At 38.8% G+C, this 17,292-nt stretch overlaps 1 protein-coding gene across 13 annotated transcripts in view; it reads right to left on the minus strand.

Annotated features, from left to right (window-relative positions):
* GTDC1 (glycosyltransferase like domain containing 1) overlaps positions 1-17,292 on the minus strand; it is a 349,484-nt gene that overhangs the window by 15,452 nt on the left and 316,740 nt on the right. For 12 of the 13 annotated variants that reach the window (XM_006191396.3, XM_006191394.3, XM_032479388.1 and 9 more), the window contains one exon: positions 12,027-12,136. The exons of the other annotated variant lie outside the window; for it this stretch is intronic. In XM_006191396.3, the coding sequence (XP_006191458.2) occupies positions 12,027-12,136 (110 nt within the window). The remainder of the gene's footprint in view (positions 1-12,026; positions 12,137-17,292) is intronic. 13 annotated transcript variants of the gene reach the window in all.

The raw sequence follows: 17,292 nt of genomic DNA on the forward strand, positions 1-17,292 counted from the left end.
AGAGCAGCATCAAAAGAAATAAGATAGAACAGAAAAGAAAGAAAATATCAGAGTGCATCAAATGCAACAAGAATATGTATTCTGTTATGAAAGCTTTGTGTTAATTTTAAATATGCCTACACACAGACAGTCACAATGCAAATATGTATATTGGTGTAGATCACGGTCAAAGGATGCTGTATCAAAATCTTTGGGTCATGTGAAGCTGAATATATAATTGCTATTCTCAAGAATCTTCTGTTCCTGAAGTATGACACACAGTTGAGTATAAACAAAATCCCACGGTCACTCAAAGGGAGGCAGCATGTTTTAGAGGCCAGGAAAAGTGACAGAGGAGATGAGTCTTGGAAGATGGGTTGAGCTTTGAGAGGTAGAAGAGGAGGGAGGGGCTCTGGGTAGTGACACATGAGCTCCTTTCGGGGAGCACTGCGTAAACCAGGCTACACCCCGGGATGCTTGTGGATAAGGACTGAAGTAAGGCTAGGATGGTAGTTGAAACCACACTGAGAAATCCTAACCAATGAGGTCATACTTAACTTGATAAGGGCAGGAGAGGAGAAGGTGAGATGCATGGAGATTATCTTTAGGAAGCTGAAGTTAGCAGCAGCTTGCAGGATGGAGCAGAGGGCAACTTTATTCAGCCCATGAAGACGGCCAGAAGAATATGACTGGCTAGCTCGGTGGTTCTCAACTGCCTGAGGTGGGAGTGCCGATAGATGTCAGAATGACGAGGAATAAAATATGTTTTGAAAAAGCATAATTATTATACTTAGTGCTTTTACAATCAAAATTTCAGAAACTGTCACCCTGTGAAATCCCCTTAGGGGTAGGGATGTGTACCCCTTTTTAAAAGCTGACACACCCTAATTTCTAGTGTCCTCTCTAGTTGTAACCTCTTTTGGATGACTGTATTTTGTGGACAAAGTAAGCTAAGGCTAAGAGAGGTGACATGATAAGTCAGTGTCAGAGCTGGAACTAGACCCCAAGCCTTCTAAATTCCAGGATAATGTTCATTGCATTGCACCATCTATCTGTGACAGTTTCCATTCTACAAACGTGGCCATTAGGCCAGGGGAGCCAGAGCTGGAAAAGCTCACTATTTGGATCCAGATATCCACTCCCTGTTGTGCTGCTTTCTGTCAGAGACTCCTGTTCTGATAGCCAGTGCAGGAAACGTGAGTTTGTAACACTGGCAGGCCTTCCACGATAGTCCCTTATTGGGGCAAATATTATTTTGACCATACCACACTCCAAATCACGACCATATACAACTATGGGAATTCAGAGAGATAAAAACACCAAAGCGATGTATAGCAGCCACATTCTAAGACATCCTATCTACGAACCCGAAGTCATACACACGTTCACAGGCTTTTAAAATTAGCATCTGTTTCTAATTTCCTATTGGTCTATCAATGTGTTGACCTTTTCCCATACACTATTTAATTAACTTATCTATTGCCTTGTGTCTTTCCCAAGCATGCATTTCTCATAAACTTTGAGGCCAGTTTATGAAAATTAAAGAGCACTTTTCCTCAGCACGTTTCCATAGCTATAACTTTTGAGAATGATTTCTTGAGAGATGTTTTGGGAGTTGTATTCTAGGACATACTATCTTCACGGCCTTCCCCCTGGTAGGATGGATACATGATCTTGCCTTGAGAATTGCGTTTGAATTTCTGCTTTCCATATAAAAGACAAATATTCCACTTACAGAAGCTGCAGGAGTAGAGGCCCGGCAGGCTTAGAGCCTCGGCCTGACGGGATGGCATGTCTGGGAGCCATCACGGGAACGAGACCGATTCTCACAGGACACGCTGAGCAGTGGGAGTGAGTGCCTACCAGTTACTTGTGTCTAGTGAGTCTCCTGAGCACTTGAGAGGGAAGGGCCACTGCAGAGGTAATAAATCTTTCCTGAGAAAGTAGTAGAGAGCGTCTCAAGCACTGAATGGGAACCTCAACCTTGTCTGGGGCACCAGCGAGAGTGGGCCTGGGGGAGCCTGCTCCTCCATCCAGGAGCGCTGCTGACTGCGGCCCCGTGGAGCTGTCTCTGTCTGACAAGCTGTGCTCCTGACACTTTCCTGTTACTGTTAGGATGCTGCGAGTCTCTCCTCGGATGGTCTGGGTTTGGAAAGAACACCAACAACAGCAGGTGGATGAATTGACTATCAACGTGTTTGGAGGCCTGAAGACCGGGCTGAAGCTTTTGTAGGATTCAAGGTCCCAGCAACTGGGAAAGAGGCAGCAGCAACAAGAGCGAGGCACGGGAACTGATGGCCTCCATGGGATGCGTTCTCTGATGTGAAAAACTGAGTCAAACGCGGGGTATACAGTACCTCACATAGCTCAGGAAACTAGTTGACATTGCCATCGCCATACATACAGGTGTCTCCCCAGAAGCTGGCCAGTCTTAGGATCTGCCTCCACTTTTATTGCTTTTATTACTGCTGTCTCATAAATTCTTTGTGTTTACACTTATTTCATTACTGGCAAAAATTAAAGATTTTCTTCCCAAAATTTGATTCGGTGTTTATATTTCTTTGGCTGTCTCTACCTCTATTGTTTATTAGCTGTGTGACTTTGGGCAATTTAACTTAAGCCTTGGTCTCTTCATGCATTCATAGGAGACAGTAATTGTGTCTACGAAGAGGACTGTTGTGATAGAAAATGAGATCCCAGAGTAAAAAGCCTCGCCTTGTTCTTGGCACAGGGTCAGAGTTCAACAAGTTATTGTACTTCTACCATGCGGGCGCTTTTGCAAACTTTCATCTATAGTGTATATTTAAAATCTGTATTTACTTATTTATATGAATGTTTTATTGTTTTTATTCCACAGAAGTTATTTATTTTTACCTGACTTCTTGTTTCCACTAAAAATATTATATTTTAAAGCTGGGATAAGTATATTAAGTTTTGTTACCCGAAGTTTGTTGGATATGAAATTTATATACAAGCTGGGTTTATTTCTGAAATCTCTCTATTTTTCTCCCTTCCTATTTTTGACTCTGTAAAGCACTCTTTTAAAAGTCATCACTTCATACACATTCTGAATCTGGTAGGACGTGTTTTCCTGGCTTACTCCCTTGTAAGTGATCTCTTTGATACTCTGCCCATTTATTTATTTATTCTGTATGAATTTTAGAACTACCCTATGGAGATAGATAAAGTAATATTCTGGCATCTTAATTAGAATCTTGTTAAATTCACGAATTATCTTAAGAGAGATTCTCATTTCTATCACATTATTTATTCTTTCCTGTCAGGGGCATATATATTTACATTTATTTGAATCTTCCCTACTTTCCCATTACCTTTGTTATTTTCTTCAGCAAAGGACTTAGAGACAGAAGACTTCAGTTTCAAATCAGGGTCTTGGGAAACTGACTTCCCCAATCACATTCTTGGAAAACGATTATATGCTTATTTCTAAGAATCATGTGAAGGTGGCTCTGTCTACTGAAAATCTATCTCAGATCCATGCTATTTCAATGGGGTGAATATAAATAATTTTCCTCAAAGTTATCTAAAAATGTTACATACAACATCAACAAGGGTATGGTATAGTGAAATGTAGTTTTTTATATGTACTTTTTTTTTAACATTTTTTATTGATTTTTAATCATTTTACAATATTGTGTCAAATTCCAGTGTAGAGCACAATTTTTCAGTTATACATGAACATATATATATTCATTGTCACATTTTTTTCTCTGTGAGCTACTATAAGATCTTGTGTATATTTCCCTGTGCTATACAGTATAATCTTGCTTATCTATTCTACAATTTTGAAATCCCGTCAATATATACTTTTATTGAAGTATATAGTCAGTTTACAATGTTGTGTCAATTTCTGGTGTACAGCACAATGCTTCAGTCATACAGGAACATACATATATTCATTTTCATATTCGTTTTAACCATAAGTTACTATAAGATATTGAATATAGCTCCCTGTGCTATACAGTATAAGCTTGTTTATCAATTTTACATATATTAGTTAGTTTCTGCAAATCTCAAAAATGCGTTTGCTTCTCAGATGGCAAGATTCTAGAGGAGAGGAACACATTGTCTTCTTGTGTTGTCCACAATACGGTGCCAGACCACAATAGGAACTCAATAAATACTTCAATGTTAGGAGATTAAGTAAATAGTGGTAACATTTAAAAAAAATTAAAAGAAAAAGGATTAGGTTTGAGGAAAGGTATGGTCTGGAGAGAGTGAGTTTATTTAACCTGACTGGTACATTTATCTCATATAATTGTCTTATAATTCAATATTGATCAATATATTAACAGTTTTCCTTCTGCTGGGTCGCCCCTGTAGCAACATGTTATACCTTTATGTTAGTGTGACATAAGTTATTTGTGTTCCTAAAATCTTTCTATTATTTCGCCCTTAGTGTAGTTGCTCTACTGAGAATGAGATTGTATCTGGGAGCTGAGTGAAAAGGGAGATGGGAGGGGAGGGAAATACTGTACAATTATCCAATATTTGCCTCCAGAGCGAAGGATCAAAAATATGCCAAGATCACTGTAATATCCATTGCCATGCCAGATACTAACCAGAGGCTTTCCACATGCTGTTCTTAACCTCAGATTAAAGGCGAACCAGAAAGACTTCTGTCCACCAAAACTATAGTCCAGGTTTTGACTTTCTTTGCAATCTTCTGCTCCCCTTTCCCCACCCAGGCCTAAAGCTAAAACTCCCCTCACAACATAGGGAAAGAAGAATCCTGTGGTAAGGCTTTGGCTGTTCATAGAAAAAAAAAAATTTTTTTTTGTTTAGAATGATCATTTGTGAGAAATTATTCAGCATACAAACACATTCCATTGATTTGCTATCTTAAGCATTTGCTTTAAAAAAAAAAAAGAAAGAAGGAAAAAACACCATCTCAAGGGCTAACAATGTGACCTCGTCATGAGAACTAGCCAAAGCTAAAATATTTGCATGGAGGAGCTTCTAGGCTTTTTGGTTCATTTGAAACATGGAGTCTGACGGATGCTTTATGTGGCACACTGACCTTTCAATTTTCTGGATTAAAAATAATTAAAATAATGGCCAGAATGAACTTTGAAGGTCCAGCATCATTAATGTCTTCTTCAGATCCAAAATGACTCAAGGCTCGCTCCACACAGAAACTCTGAAGAGAAGTCCAGGAGTCTTATAATAAAATCTGCACTGAGTTTAGAAAGCACTTCCCCCAAATTGCATAATTGTGTTTGAAGTCTTCCATATAACTAGGGCAGGTGGCTTGTTATTATTTCTCTTTCCCATCTCCTCCTTTGGCCTGCACAGATGAATTAACGGAGGTCAACCTAGAAAGCTAAGGACCCCGTATCAAATCTGATTTTCTGACTGTAATTCTTACACGTCAGAGTTTCTCAGTCTTGGTACTGTTGACATGTTAGGTTGGATAACTGTTTTGGGGGGTCATCCTGTGCACTGCAGGGTGTTTAGCAGTACCCCTGGCCTCTACCCCTAGATGCTAGTAGCACCCTCCACCCAACAGCTGAAACAGCCAAGATGTTCTGGGCATTGCTAAATATCCCCTGGGGGTGGAGGGCAAAACCACTTTGGATTGACCTCCTAAGCTTTCCAAAAAGCTGTCACCGTAAGTGATAATTAAGTCCATTCCCACAGAGACCAACTCGACATCATATCAACTCTGCCTAACGGGACATGGCTGATAGACCTGTCTTCAGACACTAGCTGGGTTGTCTCCAGCAAGAAGACTGTGGGCAATACTCTAATATTCATTAAGAGTTCTTTATTCAGCTGGGATAGACTCACCCAGGTCAAGGCAGACTTCTTGGATAGGCTTGGTTTTCTCTCTAGTGAGCCACAGATCATGATGCATATTAAAGAACTGTGGTGGTCAACAGTGCTGTTCATCAAATATTTCTCCTCTCCTCAACTCTGGTCTCAAAGTAGGATTAAATTCCTGCCCCCAGATCCCCCGTTTATGGTTGGGCAGTGCCCTGCAACAAGTTTTGGCCAAAGAGTTGAGTAGAGCCCTGTGACACTTTTAGGCTAGATCACCAAGTTGCTCATCAAAGACCCTCCCAGCTTCCTCTTCCACCTGGCACAGCAACAGGCAATGTCTGTGATGTGGTTGTTTGGGTCTCTCTATAAGCCCGGGTCCCTGAGTGGCCATGTGAGTAGAACGCTGCTGCCCGCCTGCAGTAAACGTACAGCATGAATAAAAGGTAAGTGTGTTAAGTGTTTTAAGCCACTGAGATACCACAGTTGTTAGCTTAGCCTAACTTAGCTTATTCTGACTGATATAAGAGCTGAAAGATGAGAACAGATTGAAAAATAGATTTATGTTAAGTCCAGGTCATGTATATGTGAAAACAGAAAATATAATATAAAACCGCTTAGAACTTCCTTAAGTCTTAGGGGTCTCTATTTTCATTCATTAGCTCTCTAATATTTGGAAATCATTTCAGTGTAGGTTTTTATATACCCAGTATGGTACCTCAACTGTATTATTCTATTACACCACACTTATTCTTTCATTCATTCATTCAAACAGTATTTATCGAACACTAAATATATGCCAGAGGTTATTTGGAATATCTTTCCACTTCATATTGTTTTTGCACCTTTCTTGTGATGAAGACAGATGGCAGAAAGAAGAGGGAGTTCACTTTAATATCTAAGGAGTGATATACTTGGGAAATGATTTTGAGGTTTTGGGTTTTTTGTCTGTTTTTAAACTTTCCATTTGCAAAGAGATTATTAGAGAAAATAGAAATGATTTCATACAAGTAGCCAGGAATCTCCCACCATTATCACCTCCTGGTTTCTTCCTTGTAAGGGGGTGATTGTAAGAGGGGGACTTCCCTGTAGAGTGTAATGTCACAGACGTGGACTGACGAGGCTTGATAACCGAATGGATGGCAAGTGGCTTAACCTCCTTGTGCCTTACTTTTCTCAGCTGTAAAATGATAATCACAACAGTGCCTAATCACAGGGCTGAAGAATAAATAAGGCAATGCTAAAGGACTTAGAACAGTACCTAGCACATGCTAAGTGCTCTGGTAACTGATGAATAAAGCACTGCAGCTGGACTACAAGTTGCAAACATCACAGAAGGTGTTTGTTTTAGTCACCATTTCATCCTGAGTATCTAATTCAGTGCTTGGCCTAAAGGAGATATTTAAAAGACATTTATTAAACACGTATAGAAGTGAGGAAAGGTGAGGAGACTGACTCCCGGGTTCTACTCCCAATCTTGCCGCTGTCTACTGCCCTCTCACCCACTGCGCCCAGCTGTGAGAACCTGGAAGAGTCGCTGGCCTAGACCTCACTCCTCTTCTGTAGAATGAACAGATGATACATAACAAGTATAAACTATGTAGCTAGAACTAGAATTGATAATCTACCACACTTTTCAGAAAAAGGATGATAAAAACCTTACAACACAATTTGAAAATAACCAACAGTATGGAGACTACAAAATTGCTCTATTATAGTTTAAACATTTTCAAAAGAAACTTAATGGAGATTGTTTGCATCATCAAAAAGGGCAGCAAAACTCATAGGCACTGATGCTGTCACTCAGAGATGGGCTAGCTTGTAGGGAAGGGGAAATAAGTTAGATAAAAAGCAATTCATGTACAAACTTGCAACCAGAGTAAGAATAAGTCCTGGAGATCAAAAGTATAGCATAGCGGTTATAGCCAACAACACTGTATTCTATACTTCAAAACTGGGCTAAGAAGACCGGACCTTAAATGTTCCTACCACAAATAAGAAATAATTATGTAATGTGAAAGAGGCCTGAGCTAAAACGACACTGGTAATCATATTGCAATATATAAATGTGTCAAATTATCACCCTGTACACCTTAAGTTTATACAATGTTATATGTAAGTCATAGCTCAAAAGAAAGAGTAATTAAGGGTCCTGCAGTCATGCATGAAACCTTTCTTAGTTTTCCAGTACATTTAGGTTTGTATGTGAAAGAGCAAAACTTGACTCACAAGCAGTATAACCAGAGTTAAGCCTTCAAAGGCTCAGTTTTTCCATCTATCAAATGGGATAATAGTACCTACTCCATTGGGATTATCATGAGCATTACATGAAATAACCTGGCAAAGGACCAAGAAAGAAGCAAACTTCCAATAAATAGTAGCAACTAACAGGATAATAAGTATTACTGCAATTATTAACAAGAAAATCACTTCCTCACAAATGTTAACAGCATTCAGAATGATCTGTTTGGCTGATGCTACACAGTATATAAGTTAGTATTATGGTATGGATTTTAGATATGCTAATATAGCACCTAGAAGAGTGCACCTAGATTACAGCCAGGTAATCCTTTGTGTGAAGTGCTGGATGGTGAGTGGAGGAAAAAAAATGTTTAAACTTAAAGAAACAATTAGGTCAGAAAACAAGAAAATGGAAAGGTAGCACAGGACAGTGGTTAAAAATACTACCTAGTTATGTGGCCTCACTTAATTTCTCTGTGCCTCTGTTTCCTCACCCAAGAAAAATGGAGGCAGTGCTATTGGACAGGACTGTTATGAAGTTAAAGAGCTCACATTTATAAAGGGCTTAGAACAACGCCTGGAAGACAGCAAGGGCTGTATTGGTGTTTGTTAAGCAAGAACAGTGATATGCATGGCTAAGTCACATGGAATGCCCTGTCAGGAAACCTCTGGAATACAGCCTGGCAAGGTGGCCTTCCAGGAGCACCACCTGGAATGCCACCAGGCTCATTCATCCAGTCAACAACTTGGGCTCTTCCTCTGTGCAGGTGAAGTGTTGTAGCCTTAACAAGACTTGCTTCAGGGGGGGAGGGTGTAGCTCAAGTGGTAGAGGGCATGCTTAGCATGCCCAGGGTCCTGGGTTCAATCCCCAGTACCTCTTCTCAAAATAAACAGAAAAATACCCCAATTACCTCCCTCTCTCCTACCCCCCCCCCAAAAAAAAACAAATAAAAAAAAAAGACAACAAATAAAGTTATATTAAAAAAAAAAGAAAAGAGTTGATTCACATTTGAAATGACAGATGGGTCAGACGCAATTGAGATTGGGAGAAGTGTGTGCGGAGGTAACATGACTCCCCCTGTAGGTTTCCACCATGCTCCGTAACCATCCCACATCCTGTAATTATACGCAAGGGTCTCCGCAGGCAGGGCTCCCTGAGGTGCACACTGGGTCCCGTTCCCTGTGCAATCCCCCTTCCACAGTGCTCAGTAAGTTTGGGTTGAGGGGAAGCCAAAGAAAGATTGAGTCTGTAATTACTGAGCACTCAGTTCTTGGGCCGCTAATTGCTCCCCATCCCACTTTCAGTTCCCCATACTGCTCTAAATAGCTCATTGTTAACGCGTGGGAAGGGAGAGCAGTGATCCCAAGAACACGACCCTTTGAGTAACAACCTCGTCTTCCTTGGAATGGTAGCTTAACATTACCCAGGAGTAAAACTGGCTGAGAAGCCTTCTGTGTAGGGACATCTCCCAGCCACTTCTCTCAGTCCATCCACCAACACCTCAAAACTGATACAAACAAAACTGAACTCACCGGCTTTTGAAAATGAACTGAGTTTTCCTTCCTTCCTTTTCCACAGCCATCCGTCTACCAAATGCTTCTCTGCGTTTTCCTCGACAATCTCTCTCTCACACATCCAGCCCTCACTAGTCTCTCTGCCATCACCTCACAGAATCCCACTTGGATGACCGCTGTCAAGTTTTACTGCAATTCTGCCTGCTTATCACTGCAAGATAAATCTTCCTAAAATATGCATTTCATCATATTTCTTTCCAGTTCAGGATGAGGCTCCCAATTTTTTCCCTTTACCTCATCTACTCTGGTTATGCTGCAAACTTTGGCCCCGCCCTGCCTGTGTAAGTATTACTAAGTTCTGCATCTAGAACCTTCTATCCCACTCAGCATGGTGACCTCACAGTACAAATCACTGACATGGTTCTCTCATTTAAGGACAATAAACAAGATTTGCTTTTATATGCTTTGCCCATGTCGTTTCCCCTTTTGGAATGTCCTAACCCTTGGGCTCTTCAAGTGCCAGCTCTTCAATTAACAGTCTACTCGAAGCCACATGGGTCAGTACTAGTAGATACTAATATTTTCTTGTGTTTCTCTCTCTGGTCCTGTGCTTATGCAAAAAATGTTCCCTCCTCAAGAAAACTACAAATTGCTTGAAGACCAGGAGTTTACATTATTTTTATTTTTTTATCCAACAAATATTCATTGAGTTCCAGCCTTACCCACTAGGCTTTGAGGCACAGTGATGAACAAGACAGTCATAACCCTTGTCCCCCCAGCACCTACATTCTAGTGTGTATGTGTCTGTGTGTGTGCAGAGAGTGGGAGGCAGTGAGACAAGAAATTGTACATAATTATATGATTAGAAACTGAATTAAGCACCATGAAGTAAAAGTATAAAGTGACATGAGACCATGATAAAGCTTCACATTGAAAGAAAATGTCCCCGAGCTGAGACCAAATGAATACAATACAAAAAGGCAAATGTTTAAAGGTCTAGAGGATCTTGGAACCTTAGAGGAGCTGAAGAAAGGCTGGTGTCCTAAGCATAGGGGCCAGAGGAGGAGCCACAGCAGATGAGGCTACTGGTACAAGCTGGGTGTATGTGTTCCCATCGTACCAGAATCAAAAAGTGTATCTGGAGGAAACTCTCATTTGAAAGGACACATGCACCCCAATGTTCACAGCAGCACGATTTACAGTAGTCAAGACATGGAAGCAACCTAAATGTCCATGGACAGATGACTGGATAAAGAAGCTGTGGTATATTTATACAATGGAATACTACTCAGCCCTAAAAAGGAGTGAAATAATGCCATTGACAGTAACATGGATGGACCTAGAGGATATCATACTAAGTGATGTAAGTCAGTCAGAGAAAGACAAATATCATATGATATCACCTATATGTGGAATCTTTAAAAAAAAAAAGACACACAAACTTACTTATAAGACAGGAAGAGACTCACAGACATGGAAAACAAACTTATGGTTAAGGTGGGGGAAGGGAGGAGGGAGGGATAAATTAGAAGTTTGGGATTGGCTGACACAAATTGCTATGTACAGAATAGATAAACAACAAGGTCCTTCTGTGTAGCACAGAGAACTCTATTCAGTGGCTTGTAAGAACATGTAATGAAATACATGTATATGTATTTATGTATATATATAACTGAATCACTATGCTGTATACCAGAAACTAACACAACATTTTAAATCGATTATACTTCAATTAAAAAAAAGTACTAAGTAAGGGTAAACTTAAAGGGGTCCTTAAAGTCATAAGGCACGATGGCAGAGGTCATTTCTGAACTTTTGCTGTCTGTGTAAATATATATATATTTAGTTGAATTTCTGAAGCTTAAAAAATATGAACACATAAGTGCTTAGGACAGTGGTCAGGATGGTCATCTCACTGACCTAGACACACCCAGTGAGGATGCAGGGTGAAGGAAACGGCTCTGAAAAGGCTCCGTGTGGCATTAAGGATGAGAAGACCTACCAGCTTCCGATTTTTGTCTGTTTTCTCAAGTTCAATAAGAAAAGGCCCAGAACAATGACAACTATGATATGTGTCTACTCCACATTGCAAGTTTGATGCCAAAATGCTTTACACAGGCCACCTAACAGATGGTAATGTATTTCAGCCATTACCAATGTGAGCGGGATTCAAACCAGTGACCCCAGAGGTGAGAGGCTGTATATCCAATTACAAACTCCCACTTTCCTTAAGTGTTAAGATGCCTAAAGCAATATATTTTATTTACATCAAGATGCACTGTATAAACTATATTTGATAAAAGAGATGACTTCACTTTCTCAACTTAAATCAAAGAATGCTTACTTAAGTATTTTTTTAATTGAATCACACTTTAATGCCGTCATATAATCTTTCGGTTAACAGAGCTCATCTTGATTATTCTAACAAAAGGAGACATGGAAATTAATACTTAAGTTGTACAGCTTATGTCACCTATAAAAATACACACTAGAAAATTCAAAAGAGATACCTGGGACATCTGTGAAGGTTTCTCCAAGGACAGACACATGGAAATTGAGTCCTAAGTCCTTAAGATGCATCAATACCTTAAAAAAGCTCTCTGGATCTTTATCATGCTCCCTGGAAATAAACACACAAAATATAACTTGTGATAACTTAGGGTATGTGTTAGGAAAAGTGTTTCCACTTCCCACAGTACCAGTTCCTCTCATGGTCTCCTGTTCTCTAGGAGAGCCTCTGGCATCCAAGCAGAGATCTTCCCCTACCCTTATACTGAAGCTTCAGCATTGAGTGTTCTCATGAATGTAACTTCTCTGTCATGGCTCAGAACCCAGTCCTACTGAAGTCTTAACGGCTCTGCACCTTTTATGAAGGGAGACAGCTATCATGTTTTTCATGTTTTGGTTAGACCGTCGAAAGGCTAGTGTATTTTCCTTTCTCCTAAAATGGTTAATTTTCCACTTAACACAGGTTTTTAACAAAAGAAAAGACCAGTCTTCAAAGGACGATTCTCTACTGATCATGAGAATGTACCAAAGATGCTTTTCATTTCCATGAGTCTGAATACCTCCCTCTCACATTTACTGAGCCTCTTTGTGCCTATAAGGAACACACAATTTAGGGAGCGAGATTACAGACTCTCTCACTAATCTCTCATTTTAAATAATTGAATGGAGAATTATAAATACATCATAGGGGGTAGGCCTGAGTCTAAGTCCGCTGAGTATTAACTTAGGAGTGGAGGTTAGTCAACACACAAAAGAATAGTAATAAAGATAATTCTTTCATTTATCAGAAGCTTTGAAAAACATGGATTATTTTTGTTTGTTTAGCTTGTCAGTCTTCTTGGTAATGACAGACTGAGAGGCTAAAGGACATTAAAACAAACAAAAAAAATCACCAATTTAAGAAATCACATTAAAATGGAATGAGTTATTTTTTACATTTAAGGTGTGAATATTTCAGTATTTCTTGCATTTAATTCCACTGTTTTAAATTATTTTATTTCAGACAGATGTGGACCAGATGTCTTCAAAATATTTGGTTTTTTTTTTTATTTATAATTCAGAATTTTAACTTATTTTCTACATTACAGAGAAATAGTTATATATCAGCAATTGAATTTCTCATTTACCAACTAATTATGTAAAATAAATCTGTAAATTGATCAAACTGCTATATGAAATATGAAAATTACATCATTCAGGAAATCTCATGAAAAATGACATCTGCAACCCTAAATGTGTTAATTCACAATTCAGTCAATATTTTCAGTATCAAGAATTAAAACAAATGCATCTTCTGATTAACATTTTAAAACGGCATTTATAATCTGATGGAATTGTAAGATCTTATAGAATTACAGTTTTGTAACTATTTTAAGCTCTGTATCAGTTTGCTTTACTTCAAATAATAAAGACTGCAGCAGCAAAATGTTCATCACTTTTTAAGATGATGCATATGACATACATGTACCTTTAGGAAGTTTTTGGATAAGTCTCCTATATACTGCTGCTGTGGGCAAGAACAAAGACTCCAAACAATTTAAAGTGAAGAATATCCTATCTTTAACCATATCAGTCAAATAGCTGCCACCTAATCTGTAATATATGTTAGTTTAGTCTGATTCTCTTGGAAATACTTAGATGAGAAGAGTGCAAACAATATAACATAATATATTTTAAAGAGGGAGTAACACTATAGGGAAATCTAGCCACTCAGTTCTCTAAATTTTTCATTTTGAACTCCAAAAATTTTGGCTGTGGATCCCCAAGAGAATAGCTACTCTAAATATTTCCTGCTGTTTGTTTGTTGGTTGGTTTATTTGTTTTGTATTAAAGTAAAAGTAGATACGGTTTGGGCTTGGAAGGAGGTTTAATTGGGTAGAAGCTGTAGTTCTTAAAAGATTTCCATGTGAATATTTTCAAAGCAGCAGGCTTTCTGAACCTACATTTTCAGTGTTTTTATACCAGAAAAATGCATGACAATCCTACTGTAGTTTTAAGATATCCTTTATAGGTAGACAAAAGCTGTCATATTCAATAGTCACTTTGCATAAAAACACAAAAGAGATTTGTATGAATCCCCTCTCTCTTTGTTTAAACTATAATATATGGATGAATGTAAGGTGAGATTTTTCTTCCCCATAATTATCCTACAGAAGAAGAGGCATTTTTATCGAAAGTCCTTATAAAGTCTCTCATAATACCAAGCACTCTCTCAATTACTTTATTTTGAACAAAGTACAGTCTGGGGAAGTTGCATTAACCTGAGGCGTGAACTGATGAGAGTTTTGGATAGTTTCAGCAGTCATTCACCTGATGGGACTGGTAAAAACAGAAGCCAAGGAATTTAATGCTGAGTTAGTCTTTATTTTGGGAGACATGACCTAACAATTCAGAGTGTTGTCAAAAACAAGTATTTTAAAGATCACTAAAAAAAGTATCAGAGTAAGTTGTTACTGGAGACCTTGAGTAGTAAGTGGGTTTTTATAGCTGGGGAGAAGATTCCCAGTGACGGCATCATACACAGTTTCACCATCTTGCACCCAAACCGCTTAGACTGAATTCCAGATGACAGGTGGCAGAAACATGCCAGCTGCCTGAAAAGGTGGTCCTATTCTGATGTCAAGAATGCATGGGAAGGGGAGGTGGACTAAAACTGCTTCATGAAATACAAGGTTGAGAAAAGGGCAAGACTTCTAAAAATATTCTACATGATACATGCTTTAAAGTATTAATTATGTCTAAATTAGTAGATCACATATTCTAAGTAGACACTTAACTAGTTCATCTATGTCCCTCAAAGTTTACATAGTCAATTTAGCTGAAAACTTTTCTCGGTTTTCTCTTTAGACAAATGGAAAATTGCTTAATATTCAGGGAATCATTAAAGATGTGCACAGATATTGAGTCACAGCCATACATCAAGGCATGGATCTGCCACTGGCAGAGCTCAATACATTCTGTCAGAGAGGAACTCACTGCAGACATCCAATGGAACTTGTCCGAGCACCCATGACACTAAGGAGCCCATTTAGTGGAACAGGTGAATCTGTCTTAAATTCCTTCCTAAGAAGCCTAATGTGAAGTTCTCATACTTAGGATTTCAGTATAAGGCATGAAATACAGGATGGAGGATTTAACAGTAATATACTAAGTGCCCCTTTTTGTCAACAGCTGTCAAGATTAAACACACATTTAATAATATAATCAATTCTCTATGACCGCCCTTGTAGACTTACGGGCTCCTAAACACCCTTCTTGTCTCATCTGTTGCTGGTAGGGATGTAAATTGAAACAATATTTTAGAGGGCAATTTGGTAATGGGCATAATAAGCCTTAAACTGTACATAAATTTTGCCACAGTAATTCCTATTTAGAAAAGTTACCATATGAAATAATGAAAGAGGTGCACAGAAATTCAGCCAGAGTATGTTCATAACAGCATTGTTTATAACAGTAACCATCTGTAAACAACCTAATGGGATGATAAATATATTTTGACACATACATATGATACAATAGAATGTAGCCATGAAAAATAATTTTGTAGAAGTATGTTTTTTGACATGAAAATATATTCAAGAAATACTGCTAAGTAAAAGAGAGAAGACAGAGTAATATGTATTTTCTGATCTACATCTGTAAGACAAATGGATGTATGGGCTTAGAAAAAAATTTGGGGTGAACTATACCAATATGTTAACAGGGTTTATCTGTAGGGGTTACATAATAAATGTTTCCTTTTTTTAAACATGTTTTTTATCAATCCTTTAATAAACATTTTTTTATAGAAATCATTTTACTGCTTTAAGGAACCACCCCTCTCTAACATTCTGCCATAAAACTGTCTTCATACGGAGTTTTGCTTAACTCTGTAGCATTTTCAGTATTTATAGTTCCTCATTTTCTGGGACACTTCTATATTTGACAGCTGCCCATCAAGCAAACTTGACTCGTCACAAAACATTCTAGAAGATGAGTCAGAGTCCAAGTCTCCCAACAATTCCCACATTCTTGACTAGGTAAGAATGAAACAGTCTGGCTAGGAACGCGTTCCTCCGCAGCCCAGCCATGGCAGAAGAGACCAGCGTGGAATATTTCAGGCTTACTGGAAGCAGCAGATACAGCAAGAACAGCTTTTATTCCCAAATATTATTCAGAACATTTGAAAAGCATAAACTGTTTCCATGTGTTTTTTCTTCCTATATCTGTTCTCTCTCTGTCGCCTTTCCCATTTAGTTTCTTAGAGCTAAATTTCTTCTTATTCCTCACTTAACATTCATTCAGTAAATATTTATTGAGGATTGCTAAGTTCTCCATACTTGTCACTTATACTCAACTGTTACCCTTTCCTGTTTCCTCATATAGCTTTATACTCACTGAATACAATCACTTTGATCTAGTTTCTTGCCTTGCCTGGACAGAAATCTGGCTCTCTTCAGATGCCAGCACTGTCCCAGCAGCATGTCACTCAGGACTGAGAGATCCACAAAAGAAAGACAGAAGATGCCCATTTTGTTCACTGCACAGTACCGAGAGCCTGGCCAGTGGAAGGCATTACTTGTGTTCATCAATATTCAGTTCTTCTCTTCTTCTGGGCACACAAAAGAGTCCACGTTCATCCCCTTGAACAGGACTAGTTCTGACCAATGGATTGCAAGCTGACTGATGTGTGTCACTTCCAGGAAGAAATACCTAAGAGCAGTTCTGGACTGTACTTTCTCTGTTGTAGAGGGCTAATATTAAGATGGTTAGCTTAAAAGAGAGAAGTGGTCTGGACTGCTACATGGAGGAGACTTGCCCTGGAAAGCCACCTAAACATGCAGCAGACTTTGAGTTAGTGAGAGTTAAACTTCTGTGGTGTTTTAGCAACTGAGATTAGGGGCGGAGGTCTTCATTACTGCAGCACAACGTGGCCTCTGCTGACTAATACATTATCTGTGGTGCAAAGTTAGCTGCTCTAAGACTATCTGTTGAATGAATAAAGGTGTAGGAAAAATGAATTTCATTTACAGAGCTCCTGCTAGGTTCAGGATTCCATAATAGGCACCTGATCATAACCTTCGCTAAGCCTCTCCACCAAGTGATCATACAACTGTAACTATCCTTTCACTTGAGATCACATAGAAGGGATTCAATCTGCATTGGAAATCATGTCTCATCACTCCAAAGTCATATTCTTTCTTCTGTACAGTCTTTGATTTTTCCATTTCTTTCTCCTTACATACAATGAGGAAAAAAAAGAGATGTGGTATTTTCAGCCCATAGTTT

Source organism: Camelus ferus, chromosome 5 (assembly GCF_009834535.1).
Source record: "Camelus ferus isolate YT-003-E chromosome 5, BCGSAC_Cfer_1.0, whole genome shotgun sequence".
In the NCBI taxonomy this organism is placed as follows: Eukaryota; Metazoa; Chordata; class Mammalia; order Artiodactyla; family Camelidae; genus Camelus; species Camelus ferus.